This window comes from Dipodomys spectabilis, unplaced genomic scaffold (assembly GCF_019054845.1).
Source record: "Dipodomys spectabilis isolate Male_0828 unplaced genomic scaffold, ASM1905484v1 ptg000175l, whole genome shotgun sequence".
Taxonomy (NCBI): domain Eukaryota; kingdom Metazoa; phylum Chordata; class Mammalia; order Rodentia; family Heteromyidae; genus Dipodomys; species Dipodomys spectabilis.
Window position 1 is genome coordinate 8,598,678 of NW_024870852.1, and position 21,332 is coordinate 8,620,009.

General features: G+C 46.8%; 1 protein-coding gene across 1 annotated transcript in view; it reads left to right on the forward strand.

Annotated features, from left to right (window-relative positions):
• The window catches only part of LOC122120260 (signal-regulatory protein beta-1-like), a 103,888-nt gene extending 85,234 nt beyond the window's left edge, over window positions 1–18,654 (forward strand). Inside the window, exons 5-9 of the mRNA XM_042694434.1 lie at window positions 10,560–10,919; window positions 14,452–14,769; window positions 15,032–15,364; window positions 17,674–17,780; window positions 18,584–18,654. Coding sequence (XP_042550368.1) covers window positions 10,560–10,919; window positions 14,452–14,769; window positions 15,032–15,364; window positions 17,674–17,777 — 1,115 coding nt within the window. The 3' untranslated portion in view covers window positions 17,778–17,780; window positions 18,584–18,654. The remainder of the gene's footprint in view (window positions 1–10,559; window positions 10,920–14,451; window positions 14,770–15,031; window positions 15,365–17,673; window positions 17,781–18,583) is intronic.
• Window positions 18,655–21,332: the final 2,678 nt, after the last annotated feature.

The following is a 21,332-nucleotide window of genomic DNA, read 5'->3' on the forward strand; positions in this document are numbered from 1 at the left end:
CCTGTGAAAACATCTGGGCACTAAAATATCTTTCCAGGATTAAAATGACTAATTCAGCTTCCCTTAAGGGTCCAGTTCACAGAGTGCTCGCTTATATGTCAAATGCGTGATCCTTGGCTACAGGCCATTTGAGAAGGTTCTGTACACTTTAGGAAATGGGACCAAGCTAAAAGAAATAAGTCACTGGGTAATAGATTCAGGGGCTCCATCTTGTCCTTAGCTTCTTTATCTTTCTCCCCCTCCTTCTCCTTTCTCCCTCTTCCTTTCACTTTTCCTCTCCCTTTCTCTCTCCCTTTCTTCCTCCCTATACCCCCTGTCTTCCTTAACAAACTCCCGAGTAGCTTCTGTCATGTGGCCCCAAAACCAGGATATTCTGTCTAGCCAGGTGTCCAGAATCAACAGAGCCCAGATAGGTGACTCTGAAACCAAAAGCAAAATCAACCCTAGCACCTTTTAAGTGCCATTAGTAGAGCCATTCCCATTAACTACTTTTATGTTAGAGGAATTGTGGTGAGTTGTGCTGTTTCATGAATTTTTGTCTGTCTCTTCTCCTGAACTTTCTGCATTAAGAATTTCACACTACATACTCTCTGAGCCCCGTGATTTCACTAGCATCAGCCATGGGCACCCTCATTCCATCCTGATGGTAAAAAAGTGCCCATTTCTCTTGGACAGAATCAGTCTTGCTAGAAGACCTCAATTTTTTGTTGTTGTTGTTGGCCATGGGGATTGAACTCTGGGCCTGGGAGCTGTCCCTCAGCTCTTCAGCTCAAGCCAAGTGCTCTACCACTTGAGCTACAGCGCCACTTCCTGTTTTCTGGTGGTTTATTGGAGATAAGAGTTTCACGGACTTTCCTGCCTGGGCTGGCTTTGAACCACGATCCTCAGATCTCAGCTTCCTGAGTAGCTAGGATTACAGGCATGAGCCACCAGCGCCTAGCAAGATCTCAATTTTTATGTTTACTTTTTCTCCAATCTCTGCTTTCATTGACTTAAAAAATTATTTTCATCTTCTGTTGCTTTCTGCTGATTTTGCTCTTTTTTTTGTAGTTTCTTGAGGTAGGAAATTTACTGTGTTGATTTAGACTTTCCTCTTCCTATTTCCTCAAATTTGAACTAGGGTAGCCAGGACAGGGCCCAGGTTCAAAGTCGTCAGTGTGGTAGGCCCAGGTCACGCAGATGGGGCAAGTGCTGGCTCTGGGGAGGAATGGACTCCAGGGGGCTCTCTAATGGCTCCTCTTGTGTCTTGATTTTTCAGATACTATGTGTTTTAATCTTGCTGGGCTCCTCATACTTCTGTTCCTTGGTACCAAGGTGCTCTGGCAGTTGGACTTTCTGCATCTGCATCTACAGGAAATAGATGGTAAGTTGAAAGGGAGGGAAGGCAGGCCAAGGAAGGGTCAGCAGGCAACCAGTTCGCTGTCACACAGCGTCAGAGTCACTGGAGTCTAGAGGGGAAAGAGGTCCCTCCCCACCTCAGAAGTCTCATGGAGCCTTGTGAGAGGTGCCCAGTTCCCAGAGCGAGTGTGAGTGCTTCAGGAGGGGTGAGATCAAGGGTTTGGAAAGGGTGTCCACAGGGTCTGAGGGGCTGCATGGAGGAAGTAGAACAAAGAGTGGGAGGAGGGACAAAGCACTCAATGGTCCCCTTGGAGGCCATCACTAGATTCCCTCAATGATGGGACTCCCTGGGACAAGGAGAATGCAACTTGAGCAATATTAAAAGGACTAGCCCTACCCTGGCTAAATGGACAAGAGAGAGCCATTTGGCCCAACACAATGGACAAAGAGTGGGCATGCAAGCAGGAAGCTGAGGGAAGGGAACAGTGCTGTCCCAGGGGCTCCTGTCCTCTCTGGACAGCTGCCCAGGAGTGAGCAGCATCAGGAACATCAGAACACTCAGAAGACAATTCATGAACGAGGCGAGGACTCAATGTGACATCTCCCCCACAGCACTCTTCTTCCTCCAACCCTGCCACATGGGACTCTCAGTCACTGCAACCTTCACACTTGGAGATGTCCAGCCTGGGGCAAAAAGCAGACAGGACTTTGCTCCAGACTTCTCCTCTCCCAGGATACTGCCAGTCCCCAGAGTTGTGTTTCTCCTTATCTCCACCCACCACCTCCAGCAGTTGGGCTGCTTTTCTGCTCCTGAACTAAAGCTATGAAATCAGCTCTGAGGACTGACTCAGAACACCGCCTGAGGATGTGAGAAATGGGCCCAGCCTGAACACATCACAAGGGTCCCACCCATCACTTCTGGTGACCATCACCGCCCTCTCAGTCTGTCATGGAAACATAATTGTGTACGTAGGGCAATGCTCATGTAAGATAAGGTGTCTTTGGATCTGTGGTGGAGAAATTGAGAGGGAAATTTAATATGGTTGGGTAGCGGATAATCATGAACAAAAGAAGTGAGTAATTTTTTTCTGAATTTAACCAACCCCAGTTCAAAGACAAGACCACATCCTTAAAAGGAATGAGGTGGGAGATCAATGCTGTATACAGGCAAATACTAAATTCAGATTTGAAAACCTGATGTAAGTCAACAAGGCTGAAGAATGTATGTTCACATCATTAACCCAAATTAATCAGATACTAGCAAGTGGAGTCAAGATTTCACTTCTTTGCATGTGCTAGTACTGACTGGGGCTTGAACTCAAAAAGCCTAGGCTCTGTCCCTTAGCTTTTTTCACTCAAATCTAGCACTGTAACTATTTGAACCACAGTTTCACTTCCAGCTTTCTAGTGCTTAACTGAAGAAAAGACTCTCACAGACTTTTGAGCCAAGATTCTCAGATCTCAGCCTCATGAGTAGCTAGGAATACAAGCATTGAGCCACCATTGCCAGGCCTAGATACAGGATTTTAACCTAGTTTGAGTCTAGTCCCAAAACTGGTGCTCTTGCCCATTAATCCATTATTCCTCCCCCTCTAGAGAGCTCAAAGGCATGTGAAAGAAGTGTGGGATATGTAAGAAATTGGCCTGGCATCTCTGCATAGAAAGTAGCTCTTCAGAACAATGGGATGGGAGAGAGACATCACAGGGAGAAAGGAGAGTTATCTTTACACATAATCTCGCAGAGCATGTATAGCCTCTGCCTTCCTTTCCTCCCTTGTTCTAACTGCTGGCCCTGAAACCTATTGGGACCAGATCAGGAGACACTGGTCCCAAAGAGGCCCTGTGTGGGGAAATTGATTGCTAAGAATCCTTGGATGTTGAAGAGTTAGAAGCTAAGTATGATAGTCTCTAGAAATTCTCTTATAATTAGATAGAACCTATTTCAGGGTTGAGGGAAGGAAGAAGGTTGCCTTTTAGTTCTGGTTTTGTTAGGATTGTTGTCTTTGTTTTTTTGTTTTGTTTTTTTTTTTTTACCAGTACTGAAGTTTGAACTCAGAGTCTCATGCTCTCACTTGGCTTCTTTTATACAAGGCTGGTGCTTAACCATTTGAGCCACACCTCCACATCTAGCTTGTTTGCTGGTTGATAAAAGTGTCTCAGATTTGTCTGTTCCAGTTGCCTTTAAACCACGATTCTCAGATCCCAGGCTCTTGAGTAGTTAAGATTATAGGCAAGAGCCTCCTGCACCTGACTTTGGTTCTGCTATTCTGGACTTTTATTCTGCCTATCTATTCATTCTCCAAAAGTGGGCACTGGAATCATTAATCTGAATCAGAAAAATCCCCATCACCTAGTATGGTTAGGTAACCTTCAAGTGGTTGAGAACCAAAGAACAAAAAGGCAGAGGAAAGGCAACCTTTTCTCTCTTCTGGTGCTGGTTGCTCATGCCTGTATTCCTAGCTACCCTAAAGCCTGAGATCTGAGAATCATGGTTCGATGCCACCCTGGGCATGAAAGTCCATGAGACTCATCTCCAATTAACTACCAGAAAATTGGCAGTGGAGTTGTGGCTCAAAATGGTAGCACATTAGCCTTGAGCAAAAGAGCTCTGGGACAGCACCCAGACCCTGAGTTCAAGCTCCATGACTAACAAAATTTTAAAACGAAGAGTCTCACAGACTTTCCTGCCTGGACAGAATTTAAACTGTTGTCCTCAGATCTCAGCTTCTTGAGTAGCTAGGATTACATTGTGAGGCACTGGTGCCTGGCCCCCATGAGGTTTCTTCGCTTCAGCGGAATAGAACAGTTGAAGGCCCTGGAGCTGCACACCCCCTTTCTCCACATGGAAGACTAAAGACAGCTGGAGTTGATGTTTCCTTTTCTCCATGTAAATCAGGCTCTTGTGGAGCCCACCAGGTCTAACTCATGTTGAACATGGAGTCTACAAGTACCTAAGGGGGGAACATGTCCCAGACATGTGAACAGAGCCAGGTAGGGACAGGATGTGGGAAAGTTTCCAGGAGAAGCAGGGCTGGCCTGGAGAGTTCCATGCAGTTCACACCACACAGACGGATGCTGCATCTCCTCTTCCAGCAATCTGCCTCCTCCAACCCTGAACACCAGCAAACCAGGGAGTGTAGAAACACATGCATGCCTCAGACATCCATCTCTTAACCTGCATGTCTGCCAGTCACATGATGTGGCCAGGTGTAAATCAGAAGGCAGCCAAGGCCTCAGGTGAAGCAGCTGCCCCTTCCATACACCAATAAAGAATAGGGGTGCTGAGAATCCCAGAGGGTGCAATTGATCTCAGAAGGTAGGTTTTTAAGATAGGAGCTCCTTGAAAAGCTGTATTTTACCTTCCTTTCTCCATCTGATTCCAAGAGTATCATAATGATCCATGGTTGATTTGTTTTTTCAAGAATATTCCATACATGTTCCCTTTAATATTTGCTAAAACACTGTGGGAGGAAGGGGAAACAACTCCTTATCCCCAGGTTTCAGATGACAACATAAAGTCAGGGGTGACTTGCCCAGTTCCTTGGAGGTCCTCATCCCTGTCACTCATCCTTCCTTCTCCCCCAGCTCTATCTGGCAGAGAAGGAAAGGGCCTTGGTTCTTTCTATACAGAGAACACAGTCTATGGTTGGAGGTGTGGCTCAGTTGGCTGAGGACTAGCCAATGAAAGAATGCATCAGATACCTAGTTTGAATCCTAGTCTTCTACTTGAAACAAAAAGAAAAGAGAACACAGAGTTCCCAAGCTGATGTGCTTGCCCCAGGACTTGCCCACAATATACATAATCCTAGCATCTCATATTAACTCATAACCCCCAGCTCACCCCACCAAGCAGCTACTCATCCATCTAAAGCCACTTCTTTTTTGAATACAGGGACACAGATCCCTAAGGTCCACATCACACCAACTTTGGGTTATGTGCACCAGTTATCTCAGCACAGAAGTTGCAATGGGGTGACGTCGGGAGCTGCTCCAACACTGAGCTGGGCTTGGGAATGTGCCTCCTGCCTCCAGCTGAGGCACCTTGGTGAAGCAGGTGCAGGACAAACTACAAGCCAGCTATATCTGACATTAAGCAAAAGCTCAAAGACCTCAAGAGCTCAAGCCCCAGTGAGGTGGATATGATTAACATTCTGAACTGTTCCCTGGGTGACTCCTCCTTGTATAGCTTCCTGTGTTGGTGGATTTCTATTTCCCAATATCGAGACAGACTATGACAAACTAGTTCCTCTTTCATGGAGAGAGGCAGGATCTCTTGTCTTTCCACACAGCAGAGTCAGGATTCTCCCCAACACTGACATCAGGACACAGCAGACTGCTTAGGTCTCCATGATGCTCATTCCTGACTCCTGGCCCCAGTCTGCTCCTCCTGGCCTACTACTGATCCTCCTATTGGGACTCACAGGTGAGCATGGCCCTTGGGTAGAATTAATTCTTCCAGCTTCTAATCCAGCCCTGCCCCTGGACTTCCAGACAAACCCAGGGACAGCCTCAGAAGACTGGACAAAGCACTAAGTACCTGTAGAGCCAGATACCTGAGCACTGTCTGTGGAGCCTTCACCTACAGCAGGAGACCAGACACTTCTAATCAGAGAGTGCTTCCAACAATAATCACACCTCTATAATATTTCAGCTGATAACCTGCTTTTCCGATAGATTTGTTATTTAAATCCTTGTCATTCTTCGTCTCTTGATGAAGCAACCTGCCCAAGGCTGGGGGCAGCCAGTGAGTGGGTCTAGCTCCAAGGCCAGAATTTTTGTTCGTCTTCTAAGGACAGGAAGACTCTCATGGAACCATTTTGAGGTGGGCAAGGCTTTGGGGATCCCAGATGCTCAGTCACCATTGTTCTTCAGTGAGGGCCTTCTGTCTCACAATCCTCCACAGCCTCTTCCCCTTCAATACAGCCCACATTGTCTGCTTCTTGGTGCATTTGTTTAATTGTCAGGCCTGGCTATAACATCGCACCTTGGGCTGGGTGAGAAAAGGAGTAGTTATGGATTTCCTCACAGCTCCTTAGCTAGAGTTCCCAGATCCATGTGTAGGCAGGGGCAGCTTCTCTTCTTGCCTTGCCCTTGGAATCTTCTGTCTCTGACACATGGTCTGTCCTCCCTGTGTTTCTATGTATCTTCTTCTAACAGCATCAGTCCTGATAGATGGCCCTCCCCTACAATTTAACCTCAATGATCTCTTAAAGGCCCACTCTCCAAATAAAGTCTCATTGAGGTAAGGACGTTCACAGGTCAGCAGGTAACAGGTCCCCACAGACAGCCCTGCTCATCTGGCTTTTCTCATGGGAACTTTGTTTTCCCTCTTTCAGGACAGCAAGATGGAGACCTGACTTGGCAAAGGCCAGGAGACCATCCTGCTCACAGCTCCCCAACAGGCTGTTGCCTTTGTCCCTTTCTTTTTCTATAAAGCTGACCTGGCCTATCTTCAAATAACCATTCGTTTGGGCCAAACTATTTACATAGGAAAGTTACTTGGTAACTGAGTCACTGCCACAGAAAATATCTACTGGACATAGAATCCAGTGGCCTAGAGAAGCATCACAGTGAGCAATTTATATACCACACACATGGTTAATAGATACCTACTACATGCTGGAAACTCTTATGGGAACTTGGATGCATTGGTGAGTAAAAGGCAAATTCATTGTCCTAGACGCTACTAGGGAAAATGACAGGAATCAGTACCCACCACCACCACAACAACAAACTAAGGGTAAGTGATGGTTTATCTTGAAAAGAGAAGAGTACTGAGGAAGAAATTCACATCTGGGTAAAGGGCTCAGAGAATCTACAGGAGAAATACACAAAACCAGAAGTATTTGGATGGTCACCACTGAGGAGGAAATCTGAATGAAGTTTAGAGTGGGTGCTGGGTGAAGGGTGTGGCTGGCTGGTGGAGGGGCTTCCTGTCAGGGACACAGCTATGCAACGTCCAGAGAGTAGATCTCATTCAGCAATGCCCAAGCATTTGGCTTTCACACTACATGAGATTGGAACCTTCACATGGCCTGGAACCTGAGATGAGGTGCTGGATCTGGTTTTGTTTTGTTTTGTTTATTTTGCTGGTTCTAGTCTTGAACTCAGGGTTTGGGCATTGTCCCTGAGCTTTTGTGCTCAAGGCTTTACCCTCTGAGTAATAGCTCAATTCTGGAGTTTTGGGTGGTTAATTGGAGGTAAGAGTCTCACAGACTCTCTGGTGTGGGTTGGCTTTTATTGTGATCTTCAGATCTCAGTATCCTAAATTTTTTTTTTTTTTTTTTTTTTCTTGTTATAATTTGTTAGAATTGCTTTATTTTTCTCCCCTTTTTCATTCACATACATTAATTATACAATGGAGTTTCCCTGTGACATGTCCCATATATGAACAAAGTAAACTTGGATCGTATTCACTTTCCCAATACTCTTATTCCTCTCCTCATTTTTTAAATAGTTTTTGTGTGGTTTATTACTCTGTTTTCCTGTGTGCATGCACTTTAACCATATTCACATTCTCTCATCTTCTCATCTGCCTAACCCCTCCTGGTCGCTGTCCCCCAAAACACTCCTCTTTTATCTAATGTCATCTTTTCAGGATTCTGCATATAAGAGAAGAAATGCAGTATTCACTTTTTTGAGTCTGGCTAATTTCATCTAACATGATGACCTTCAGTTAAATTCATTTTCCTGCAAATGACATAATTGCATCCTTCTTTATGGCTGAGTTATATTCCATTGTGTGTGTGAGTGTGCATGATACATTTTGTTTAACCATTCATCAGTTATTAGGCATGTAGGCTGATTCCATAGATTGGCTACTGTAAATAGTGCTGCAGTAAGTATGGATATGAAAATACTTCTATTGTATAGTGACTCATTCTTTTGGATATGTGCCCAGGAGTTTATAGCTGGATCAAATGGCAAATCTTATTTTTAGTTTCTTAAGAGTCTCACAGACTCTCTGGTGTGGGTTGGCTTTTATTGTGATCTTCAGATCTCAGTATCCTAAATTGCTAGCATTACAGGCATGACCCACCACTGCTTAGCTTGAGATGGGTTTTTAAATGATTTTTCTAGTATTTGGTTGATCACAGACCATCACAGGACAGACAGAAGCCACCAGAGCATGTGCATGTGTCCGCCACTGCATGTGTCCACATACATGGTTTTGCAAAGGACAACAGAGAGTAGAGAAAGGAGATAAAGCTCAGATCATTTGGGTACGTGTTGAAGAGGAATACTCATGGGGTGGAAGAGACTCCAAGGTTTGGTTGGGAGTGTTGTATGTGTGTAAGGAGAAGTAATGGTGAAGCCCCTTTGGTAAATTAGTGTGTGCTGACATAAAAATCACTTTGAAATGCACAGCACACAGCATGTGCCATTTTAGGGTTTCTGTTCAACAGTGCTTACTATATTTGCTATGTTGCTTAACCATCAACATTATCTTTTTCTGAAAAATTATCTGAGCTCTGTACACGTATGTTCCAACTTCCCCTCAGGCCTGCTAGCCTCTGTGCATTCAGTCTCTGTGAATTTGTCTGTGGGAGATGCTTCAGATAACCAGACTGTCCTTCTGTATCTGGTATCTGATATTTTGAGGGTTCATCTGTGAAAGATGTATTACAAGTATTTTGCTTGTTAGTCCTGAGTAATATTCCATTATCAATGTCCATCCATTCACCTGTAGAGGAATCTTTGAGCTGTTTTTACCTTTTGGCAATTGTGAATACAATGCATCCATCAAGATTATTTCGCATCCCTACTTTGAACTTGTAGAGTATCTGCCTAAGAGTAGAATTATTGCATCACTAGGTAATTCTATGTTTAGAGTTTCTCGGCACTGCCACTGTTTCCCACAGCAGCCATGCTGCTTTCTTTACTTTCCCATCAGGAAGGGATAAAGATTCTAATTGCTCCATACCCTCAGTGTGCTCCACAGCTCATTACTTATTATTTTCTATTTGTTTTTTTTTAATGTTTCATTTTGCTTTTGTCTTGGTTATAGCCAGGCTAAGAGATGGGAAAGGCATCTTCTTGCGGTCTTGTTGTGACCTGTCCCAGTGAGTTGATTTGTCTGGCATCTTTGCATGTGTTCATTGATTGCTCTGTAGAGAAATATGTGCTCCTGTGCTTTGTTTTTCAAAAGTGAATTGTGAAGCTGGGTACTGGTGGCTCACACCTCAGGAAACTGAGATCTGAGGATCATGGTGGAAAACCAGCCTGGCAGAAAAGACACATCTCCAATTGATCCTCCCCAAAACAGAGTGCTGCTGTGGCTCAAGTGGTAGAGCACTAGCCTTGGGCACAAAGAGACTCAGGGATAGCGCCTAGGTCCTGAATTCAAACCAAAAAATTGTGGGTTATTTTGTCATTAAGTTGTACGTCTTCTTTATGTATTTTTGATAACAGTTGTTGTTGGCAAACATATGTTGCAAATATTTCCTCCTTTTCAGTTCTCTCTTCTGGTGGTAAGCTAAACATATGAATTTATTCTATTAATGTTCATAACATTGTTGTTATGCTTAAGAAACAATTGCTGAATCTGATGTCATAAAGAGTTTACTTATGTTTTCTTGTCTCAGAGTTAGGAGGATTTTTAGTCTTATGGGTTACATTTAGGTCTTGGATTCATTCTGAGCAATTGCTACATTTAGTACAGCATAAAGCTTCGTTCATCTTCTTGCTTGTAGACATTTACTTTCCCCAGATGACTGAATTGAACTACATGGAGTGACTTCTACATCTTGGGTCTGTGGAGTTGTGTTTTACCACATTTGGTGTAATTTTGTACTGAGCACCACTGTCACTCCAGACAGATGGGAAAAGCCATCCTGGCACCTGTGGTGCTCTAGGGAGGGGGAAGGTGACCTGGAGTCTCCTGCTCTCAAGCCCATTCTCTGTGCTGTCGCCCATGCTCATTTCTTCATGGCCCCCCAGGAGTCATATGACCTACCCACTATCATGGACCAGGAAGTACAACACACCATCTGGACAGAAACTATGAGTCCTGCAGAGGACTCAGGGACTGGATATATATTTCCCTCTCTGTGCCTCAGTTTCTGCTTTGTATTACAATCTCACGTGAGGGTTCACCCTGACCACACAGGCAGTGTGATGAATTCATGTCGTACACTTGGTCAGTGAGAGTCAGGATTGATGAAACTTTGAAGAACCTCACAGGATCCTGTCAGGATGAATAACTGCCGTGTTTCCTCTAGGAGCCACCACAGATGAGGAGCTGCAGGTGATACAGCCATACAGGGCTGTGTCTGTCGCCGCTGGAGAGACGGCCATGCTGCGCTGCACTGTGACTGTCCTGCACCCTGTGGGGCCCGTCCAGTGGTTCAGGGGGAAAGGACCAAGCCAGGAGTTGATCTCCAATCTCAAAGAACCCCACACTCCACGTGTCACACCAGTTACAGGTGTCATGTGGAGATACAGCATGGACTTTTCCATCCACCTCAGGAACGTCACCCCAGCAGACGCGGGCACCTACTACTGTGTGAAGTTCCAGAGGACAGCCACTGAGAGGGACAAGGAGTTTAAGTCTGGACCAGGCACCAAGCTGTCTGTGAGTGGTGAGTACAGTGTGGCTGCCTTTGTCCTCTGGAGTGTGACAATATGTGCAGACAATAATGCCTTCAGTTCTATGAGCAACTGTCTAGAAGCATAGGTGGGGCTAGGTACTTGAATTCATCTTCTGGTCCCTCCTCCATGGGCCTGGGAAGCCCAAGTCTTCACAGAACCTGCTGCAATGTTCCCAAGCTGGCCACTAGGGACATCTGTCCCCTGGTCATCCTGGGCCAAGCCCAAGCCCCTTGGTTCCAAAGAAGAAAGCTCAGACAGTGTGAGGGGCTTTCCCTTCACAGGTTAGAGGCCTGCCGCCTCCAGTGAGCACTTCTCCTTGGTGCCAGAGGTCTCTTTTCGTGCCACAGTCCTGAGGACTTACTGTGTGTGTCAGGCTCTGCTCTGAAAGCCATGGGGAAGCAGGGAGGGGCCCAGGCTGAGTCTCTGCTCCCTCCAAGCTGTACCTCCTCCCTCCCTTCCCATCTCTCCCCTCAAGTGAGCACCAGCATGGGGGGGGGGGGTGGAGATCAGGGTGTGAATTCCTGATGTCTTCTCCAGAAGCAGCACTGGGGAGAGTCCTGAGAGCTCAGGTTCCCTGATGAGTGTCTGCCCTGGTGGGAGGGCTGTGAGGTCCGGCCTCTGCTCTGGCTCTAGTGTGCACCCTGCATTAGGTACTTGCTCTCACAGGTGCTGAAGCTCTGAGTAAAACTCTGTCATCTACCCAGGCCCACTTCTCCTGTGGGTGACAGAGGGGACTCGGGTGAGGCAGCAGAGATGCTCCCCTTGGGTTTTCTGTCAGTTCCAGGGTCTTCTTTCTACCTCCTAACCCCAGTATTCTCAGCACTCAGAACTGTCAGATTCACCCAAGCAATCCCCAAGTTTATGGTTTTTGATGGGACTTAGATTCCCTTGAGTTGTCAGTCTCTACCTCCTTCATCTGTAAGGTGATAGATGTCATTGCCCTAGACTATCTGCATTCTGAGAGAGTGGAGGGACACACACCAAGAGTGTCAGGGTCATTGCTGCTGTCAGTAGCATAATGGTCAAGAGGACTAGAGATGGAGCCTCATGGCTGGTCCCACATCCCAGCCCAGCCACTTGCCAGCCTGTGACCTGGGACAATGTACTGCCTACAGTGGGACTCCGTGTCCCCAGCTGGCCCTGATGATCCCTCCTAGAGCATGGCAGCACAGCAGGATGGAAGTCCGGGGGCACTTAGAGCAGCACCTGGCTTATAGGAAATGTCCCATCTAAATGAGCTGTGATGGGCAGAGGCCATGTGACCTTGCACAGGTCACTTTCCCTCTCTGAGCCCCAGATGTCAATGGGATTGGTGGGATTGGTAGTTCCCCACCTGACTTGTCACTGGAACCACCTGGGAACCCAGACGGCACCCTAGAAATCCAGCTGTACTTGATCTGCTGTGGATGTGAAGTTCCCAATTATGGCAGGAGATTCTAAAACAGAGCCAGGGTTGAGAATCTCTGAGGTTCTCATGTTCACCCTCAGATCAAAGGAGAAAAGTCCACGGGCAATGTGGTGTGAGACCCTTTCCCTGTGGCTGACTCAGAAAACCACATGCCAGGCACAGCTCTGTGTCACTGAGGACTTAGGCACCCCACCCTCCACCCCACCACCCCCACACAGCACTCCCAGATCTCTGTTCACAGCTGCTCTGGGGAAGGCCCTGAGCTCCGTGTTTTTAGGAAGTTGCTTTGTTGTAAATGAATATGTCTATGTCAACATGGTATCATTCAAGATGCGCTTACTATACACCAGATGCTGTGCCCTGACCAGCCTTCACTCACTTCTGGGGGCGGGGGAGGAAGGGGAGAAGGGGACAAGCAGGTATTGTATCCATTTTCTGTTGTTTAGTTTTTATTGTTATTATGGAGGTAATATACAGAGGGGTTACAGTTACATAAGTCAGGTAAAGAGTACATTTCTTTCTGGACAGTGTCATCCACTCTCTCACAGTTTTTCCCTCCATCCCCCCCCCACAAATTGTAAAGTTCATTTTCAACAAAGTGTCTAGTGAGTATTACTGTTGCATTTGTTCACCCTTTTTCCTTCCACTTCTGTGCCCCTCTTACCCTCCCAAAGACAGATAAATGAAAGAACAAATCAAAAAGTAAACAAAACAAAAACAGCAATGACGAAAAACACCTTTTTTCTATGACCTGAAGTTCATTTAGATAAATATGATTTTATATGCTTAGATACACATAGGCATTGTGCTTTTGTGTTCCTCTCCTAAGAATATCTCATCTCCTTTTGGTCTCACTGTGTGGGAATACCTAGACTCCTGTATACTTTATCATGTTCAGTATGTTTAGATCTAGTTTCTGCATATGAAAGAAAACATGCCGGTTTGTTTGAGCTTAGCTTGACTCACTTAACATTATCTATTCTAAGTCCATCCATTTCCTTGCAAATAGCAAAATATTGTTCTTTCTAATGGCTGTATAAAATTTCACTGTGTATACATACCACATTATTTTTAGTCCACTCATCTATTGTAGGGCAGCTGGGCTGTTTCCATAGCTAGGATGTTGTGAATAATACAGCAAGGATCATGGATGTGCAAGTGTCTTTATGGTATCCTGGCTTGTGATGTGCTGGGTAGATGCCCAGGAGTGGTATGGCTGGGTCATAAGGAAGATCTATGTGTATCCACTTTTTATAGAAGGGGACACTTAGGCTGAGATGGAGAACAGGTGTATGGAGAGGTGGGCCAGTGCTATAACATGTGTCCACATCCACATGGGCCTGTGTTTGATCCCCTGCTATGCTGTATGCACATGACTACACAAGGTGTGTAGAGGTGTCTGTATGTATCTGTGTAGTGTATATATATGAGAGAGAGAGAGGCAGAGAGAGAGAGAGGAAGGAGGGAGGTAGGGAGAGAGAAAGGGAGGGAAGGAGGGAAAGGGGGCAAAGGAATGTGTATATAATTGATCAGGCTATATGGGATGAGATGAGCCTAGGTGCCCTAGGCCAGACAGAGCACCCATCCTTATTCCATCAAGAATCAAACACTTGTAACCTCCCCCCAACAGGAGCAGGATGGGAGAACTGAAGAACTGAGGGGCCTAAAGCAATTGGGCTAGCATCAGGACCCACAAACATTTGACAGAAGGAAGCTAATGACAGCCTCCCACCCTCCAGTTTCTGGTGGGCTGCTGGGGTCTTGATGGCCTGGAGTCTACTTGGACACACTATTTTTACTTCCTCGCCTCTTAGAGACTTTGCATCTTCTTCTGAAATAAGAAATAAAGTGTGTTTCTTTTCCAGCTTTATTGGGAGGTTTAATAAACACGATCTTATTATCATCGGTGTGTGGGGACAGAGCTCAGAGGTAGATCCTGTGTTTAGCAGGCATGAGGCCCTAGGTTCAGTGTTTAGAACAGTAGTAGTCATAATGACAATAGCGTATAGTAGTACTAATGGCAGCTGTGTGTGGGAAGGTTACTCATAGCATCTCTCCTGCACAGCCAGGCAGGCCCTGCAATCACATCTCTGTCTGTAAATGCTCCTTTGTAGCTAGACCTTCTCTTCCCGTGGTTTCTGGCCCTGCAGCCAGGGCCACACCTGGACAGACAGTGAGCTTCACCTGCAAGTCCCACGGCTTTTCCCCTCGGAACATCACCCTGAAGTGGTTCAAAAATGGGAAGCAGCTCTCTGACTTCCAGACCAGCCTGGACCCCAAGGGAGAGAGTGTCTCTTATAACATCTCCAGCACAGCCAAGGTGGTGCTGACCCCCAGGGACGTCCGCTCTCAGGTCATCTGTGAGGTGGCCCACGTCACCTTGTCTGGGAGCCCTCTCCGTGGGACTGCCGACTTGTCTGACGCCATCCAAGGTAGATGACCCCAGGTCCCAACCCAAGCCCCTGCCTGCCCACCAAGCCTGTTGCCCAGTGCTCAGCAGTCCTGCTGTCGAGCACCCGTGCCCAGCACTGTGCTGGAGACTGCACTTCCTTTACCAACAGCAACTACATGTACTGGGCCCGCGTGCATGCCCAGCCCCTCATACCTGTGCCCTGATACTGGGGTTCAGCACTCCAGCCCCTCCTCTGGGGTCTCTGAGCCAAAAGGTCCGAGTCTGTGCCTGTGCTATTTCAGTGCCAGCCACTTTGACGGTCAGCCAGCAGCCCACGATGGCAGGGAACCAGGTGAAAGTCACCTGCATGGCTTCCAACTTCTACCCCTCAAGCCTGCAGCTGGCCTGGATGGAGAATGGAAACATGTCGTTGACCAAAACTGGCTGTGCCCACACCGAGAACAAGGATGGGACCTACAACCAGATGAGCTGGCTGCTGGTGAATGTCTCTGCACACAGGAAGAAGGTGGTGCTCACCTGCCAGGTGGCGCACGAGGGCCAGCCTGCCATCACTGCCAACCTCATCCTGGAGGCCTCTGCCCAGCAAAAGGAGCAGGGCGCAGAAACAACCCCTGGTGAGCCCTCCATGACAGAAAACCAGCTCCTGGAATGTTTCACTAGATGTTATTTCCTTTAACAGGTTTAAATATCCAAAGTACTATATAGTGCTGATTATAGACGAATCTAGAAGTCTAGAAAATAGAGTTGTAAGGTCAGTTCGCACCCCAAGAGGTGGGGACCAGGTGGGGTGCTATTGATGACCCCTTGCCCTTAGAACAGGGGTCACACAAGCTTATCAAGGGACATCTGAGTTTCCTGATGACTGGCCATCACCAACCTGTAAAGCTAATGAAATGCTCCCCTCCAGTGCTCACTGCCCCAGTGGCTGGCTACAGTCCTTCCTAGAACCACTCTGTGTTAGTTCCCTGCCATGGAATACAGGAGCACTTTTCCTCTTTTAGAAGGGTCTAGGGTCCTCCCAGCACTAATCTGCGGGGTCAGTACTGAGTCAGTGGTTTGACTGTGGGAAAAGTAAAGAAGCTGAGGAAAACTGGGTGCTGGTGGACCATGCCTGTTAGCCTAGATACTCAGGGGGCTGAGATCTAAGGATCGTGGTCAAAAGCCATCCTGGGAAAAAAAGTCCCTATGAAGCCCTTATCTCCAATTAACCACTCAAAATCTGGATGTGCAGCTGTGGTTCAAAATGGTAGAATACAAGTCTTGCCAAAATGCTCAGACACAACTCCCAGGACTTGAGTTCGGCCCTACAGAGGAAAAAAAAGGCAAGGACAATTTCATTGCTAGAGATGAGCAGAAACTGCATAATTACGTCCACTAGAAGTTCAGTCCTAGTTGGACATCCAGTGCAAACAGAGTCCACAACTGGGTTGTCAAGTGATTAAAGACATTGTCCTACAAAACCAAAATCACTATCATGGTTAATAAAATTTACAGTAATTCTTCCACATCGGAAAGGGAGTACCAGGTGCTGATGGCTCACAGTTGAAATCCTAGATACTCAGGAGGCTGAGATATAAGAATTGTGGTTTGCAACCATCCTGGGATGAAATGTCTGTGAGATGCTTGTTTTCAATTAATCAGCAAAAACCTAGAAAGGAAGCTATGACTCAATTAGTAGAGTGCTAGCCTTGAGCAAAACTCTAAGGGACAGTGCCCACACCATGAATGCAAGCCCCAGTATGGAGAGTAAATGAAATAAATAGAGTACTATTTTTTCAAAAATTACTTTTATTTTCTAATTTGTGTGCCAATAAATTTTCTTTCAATTCATCCATGTGTGTGTGCACACACACACGCGTGAGCATGCACGTGTGCACGCATGTGTGCACGCACGTGTGCCTGCATGGCACACCCATCCTGGGGCTTGAATTCAGGGCCTGGATGCTATCCCCGAGCTTTTGTGCTCAAGGCTAGCACTCTACCACGAGCCACAGCTGCAGCTCAGGCCTTTTGGTGGTTTACTGCAAGTAAGAATCTCACAAATTTTCCTGCCTGGGCTGGCTTCAGATCTCAGCCTCCTGAGTAACTAAGATTACAGGTGAGCCCCTGGCAATGAGATGAATTCATCTCTAAATGCTTGGTCACAGCTTCCTGTGAAAACATTGGAGCTTTATAAATCTTTCCAGGATTAAGATGACTAATTCAGCTTCCCTTAAGGGTTCAGTTCACAGAGTGCTCCCTCATATGTCAAATGTGTGCTCCCTGGCTACTGGCCATTTGAGGAGGTTCTGGACACTTTAGGAAATGAGACCAAGCTAGAAGAAATAAGTCACTGAGTAATGGATTCAGGGGCTCCCTCTTGTCCTTAGCTCCTTCCTCTTCTTTCCCTCTCTTTGCCTCCTTCTCCTTTCTCCTTCTTCCTTTCACTTTCCCTCTCCCTTTTTCTATCCCTCTCTCTGTCCCTTTCCCTCTGTCCCTTTCTTCCTCCTTACATGCCCCTGTCCTTTAATGAACACCATGACACAACCTGAGTAGCTTCTGTCAAGTGGCCCGACAAGTCCAGGATGCTCTTTCTACCCAGGTGTCCAGATCAACAGAGCCCAGAAACATGACTTCAAACCTCTGAAACGAAGAGCAAAATCAACCCTTCCACCTTTTACATTGCATTTCTCGGACATTAGTAGAGCCATTCCCATTAATAATTTTTATACTAGAGGAATTGTGGTGAGTTGTACTGTTTCATGAATTTTGGTCTGTCTCCTCTCCAGTGTGAACTTTCTGCATTAAGAATTCTACACTACATACACTCTGAGCCCTGTGATTTCTCTAGGATCAGCCACTGCAGATGGGGCAAGTTCTGGCTCTGGGGAGGAATGGACTCAGGGGGCTCTCCAATGGCTCCTCTTGTGTCTTGATTTTTCAGATACTATGTGTTTTAATCTTGCTGGACTCCTCATACTTCTGTACCTCAGCTCCAAGGTGGTGTTGGCAGTTGGAGTCTCTGCCATCTACATCCACAGGAAATAAATGGTAAGTTGAAAGGGAGGGAGGGCAGGCCAAGGAAGGGTCAGCAGGCAACCAGTTCACTGTCACACAGTGTCAGAGTCATTGGAGTCTAGAGGAGACAGAGGCCCCTCCCCACCTCAGAAGTCTCATGGAGCCTTGTGAGAGGTGCCCAGTTCCCAGAGCGAGTGTGAGTGCTGCAGGAGGGGTGAGGTCAAGGGTTTGGAAAGGGTGTCCACAGGGTCTGAGGGGCTGCATGGAGGAGGTAGAACAAAGAGTGGGAAGAGGGACAAAGCACTCGATGGTCCCCTTGGAGGCCATCGTTAGATTCCCTCAATGATGGGACTCCTTGGGACAAGGAGAATGCAACTTGGAGCAATATTAAAGGTTTCAGGTGTGTAAATTGAGGGCTGGCCCTACTCTGGCTGAATGCACAAGAGAGAACCATTCGAACCAACACAATGGACAAAGAGTGAGCATGCAAGCAGGAAGCTGAGGGAAGGGAACAGTGCTGTCCCAGAGGCTCCTGTCCTCTCTGGACAGGTGCTCAGGAGTGAGCAGCATCAGGAACATAAGAGCACTCAGAAGACAATTCATGAACGAGGCGAGGACTCAATGTGACATCTCCCCCACAGCGCTCTCCTTCCTCCAACCCTGCCACCTGGGACTCTCAGTCACTGCAACCTTCACACTTGGAGACATCCAGCCTGGGGTAAAAAGCAGACAGAAACTTTTCACGGACTCTGCTCCAGCACCTCTTCTCCCAGGACAACACCAGTCCCCAGACTTCTATTTCCTTTCTACTTGAGGACTTATCCCCACCCCCAGCAGTTGGGCTGCTTTTCTGCTCCTGAGCTGAAGCTGTGATACCAGCTCTGAGGACTGACTCAGAACACTGCCTTAACATGTGAGGAATGAGCCCAGCCTGAATACCTCAGGAGGGTCCTACCCATCACTTCTGCGTGACCATCACCACACCCCCAGTCAGTCACGGAGGCATCAGTATTCCTCAGGGAAAGGCTCATGTAAGATAAGGTGCTGTTGGGTCTGTGGTGGAGAAACTGAGGAGGTAAATTTAATATGGCTGGGTAGCAGATAGACATGAATGGATGAGTGTGATCTTTTCTGAGTTTAACCAACCCGGGGGATGACAAGAACACATCCTTAACCTGAATTAGGTGGGAGTCATGGCCATATAAGAGCAGATGCTAACTTCATATTTGCATAGCTGATGTACAAATAAAGATGTCAAGAAGGCTAAAGAGTATATGTCCGCATCATTAACCAAATGAATCAGATACTAGCAGGTGGATTCAAAATTTTGCTTTTTTGTATGTTAGTTCTGGGGCTTGAACTCAATGCCTAGGCACTGTCCCTTAGCTTTTTTTCACTTAAATCTAGCACTTTAACTACTTAAGCCACAGCTCCACTTCCAGCTTTCTGGTGGTTAACTGAAGATAAAACTCTCACAGACTTTTGAGCCAAGATTCTCAGATCTCAGCCTCCTGAGTAGTTAGGTTTACAGGTGTTGAGCCCAGTGCCAGGCGTGGACACAGGATTTTAACCCAGATTGTGTCTGATCCCAAAATGGATGCTCTTGTGCATTAATCGATTATTACTCACTCTCTAGAGAGCTCAGAGGCTATGAAAGAAGTATGGGATAATGGCTGGGCATCTCTGCATAGAATGTAGCTTTCCAGAACAATGGGATGAGATGGTGACATCATAGAGAGAAAGGAGAGTTATCTCCACACATAATTTCACAGAACATGTGTACCCTCTGCCTTTATTTCTTCCCGTGTTCTGCTGATCCTGAAACCTAGTGGAACCCGAGGCAGGAGACATTGGTCCCTAAGAGGGCATGGGTAGGGAAAGTGGTTGGTAGGAATGCTTGAATGTTGAAGGGTTAGCAGCTAAGTATGAGTCCATAGAAATAAGCTTGGTGATTGGGTAGAGTCCATTCCAGGGTTGGGGGAAGGAAGAATGTTGCATGCTGGTTCTGGTTTTGTTGGTATTCTCATCTTTATTTTTATGCCAGAATTGGGGTTTGAACTTAAAGCCTCATTGCTCACTTGGCTTCTTTTGTTCAGGGCTGGTGCTTAACCATTTGATCCATACCTCCACTTCTAGCTTGTTTGCTGGTTGTTAAAAGAGTCTCGGATTTGTCTGTTTCAGTTGGCTTTAAACCATGATTCCTAGCTCCCAGGCTCCTGAGTAGCTAAGATTACAGGCAGGAGCCTGCTGCACCTGGCTCTGGTTCTGTTGGTTCTGGGCTTTTTTTTTCTACTTCTGTATTCCTTCTCCAAAAGCTGACTCCAAACACAGTTCAGACAGTACAGGCAACCCTCACTCTCCAAGGTATGTTGCTAGGTATGTTGCTTTTCCTCTTGGAGAGGGTTCCCAAAGCCCTACCTTCCCTCCTGTCCTCTACAGTACAAGCAATGGCCATCTCCAAAACTCGGGTCCCTCTTTCAGTTGCCCCTGATTCCTCTGCAGGAAGCAGGGAAGAAAGTCACTTCCAGTATTGTATGGAGGGATCCCAGCAAAACCCAGAGCCCTCAAAAGACATTCCATCAGAATTCGGTTTTGGTCTTTGACACTTCTGGAGTCCAAGCAAAGGGTTCATTGTAAATTCCACCTCGCCTAGCAGTGGGCAGCTCAGCAAGCTCCAGTTGTAGGGCTCCTGTCTGAGTAGGATCCATCCTGCCCTTCACAGGGCTTTGTGCTCCTGGTGCAGCCCAGCTCTTCAGGGCTCCTGCCGAAGCAAGGGCTCTGGGTCTGGAGAAGCCTTCTGAGGTAGAATGAGGTTCTGGAACAGTATATTCTCACAGGTCTGAGGACTGTCACCTAGGACAATCCTGGACTTTGCTAGCAATGACTTCTCAACTTACAGCAAATGTGTCTGTCCCACCTTATAATTCCAAAGGAAAAACTGTCTCTCCCCTATGGCCTTTCCCCTCATCACAATCCCCTTCCTCTGACATCATGGAGGCTGGCACTATAGTCTACCCTCACCAAGCCAAGTCCAGGGCCTCTCCAGGAAAGGCATTCAGATAGAGTAGGCTCTGCAGACCACCATGATACCCATTCCTGCCTCCCCAGCCCGCCCACCTCTGCTTTCCCTCCTGCTGCCCCTGCTGCTGGAACTCAGAGGTCAGTGGAGTCTTGCTATGGTGTGGATGTCATTCATACCTCAAGGTTCATGTGCTGGAATCTCAGTTCTTAGTAGGGTGGTGATGGGGATGTGTAGATCTTTAAAAGGTAGAGCCTACAGAGAAGTCATTAGATTCCTAGATACTGCCCTTGGAAGGGATTAAGGTGTTTCTCATGGGACCTTCATTGGCTGTGGTGGGAGAGTTATTAGAAATTCCCCAGGCTGGCCCCATTCTTCCTCTTTCTGGCTTCCTGTTTAGCAGTGGGTTGTCTTCCTCCTCTGTGCACTACTGCTGTTGCTACCTGTCATGAGGACGTTCAGTCAAGAGGGCAGGGGACTGTTTGCAAGAACCTGTGCTGTGCTATTTGGACTTTCAATCTCCTGAACCATGAGCTACATAAACTTCTCTTCTTAAAGTTTGTCTG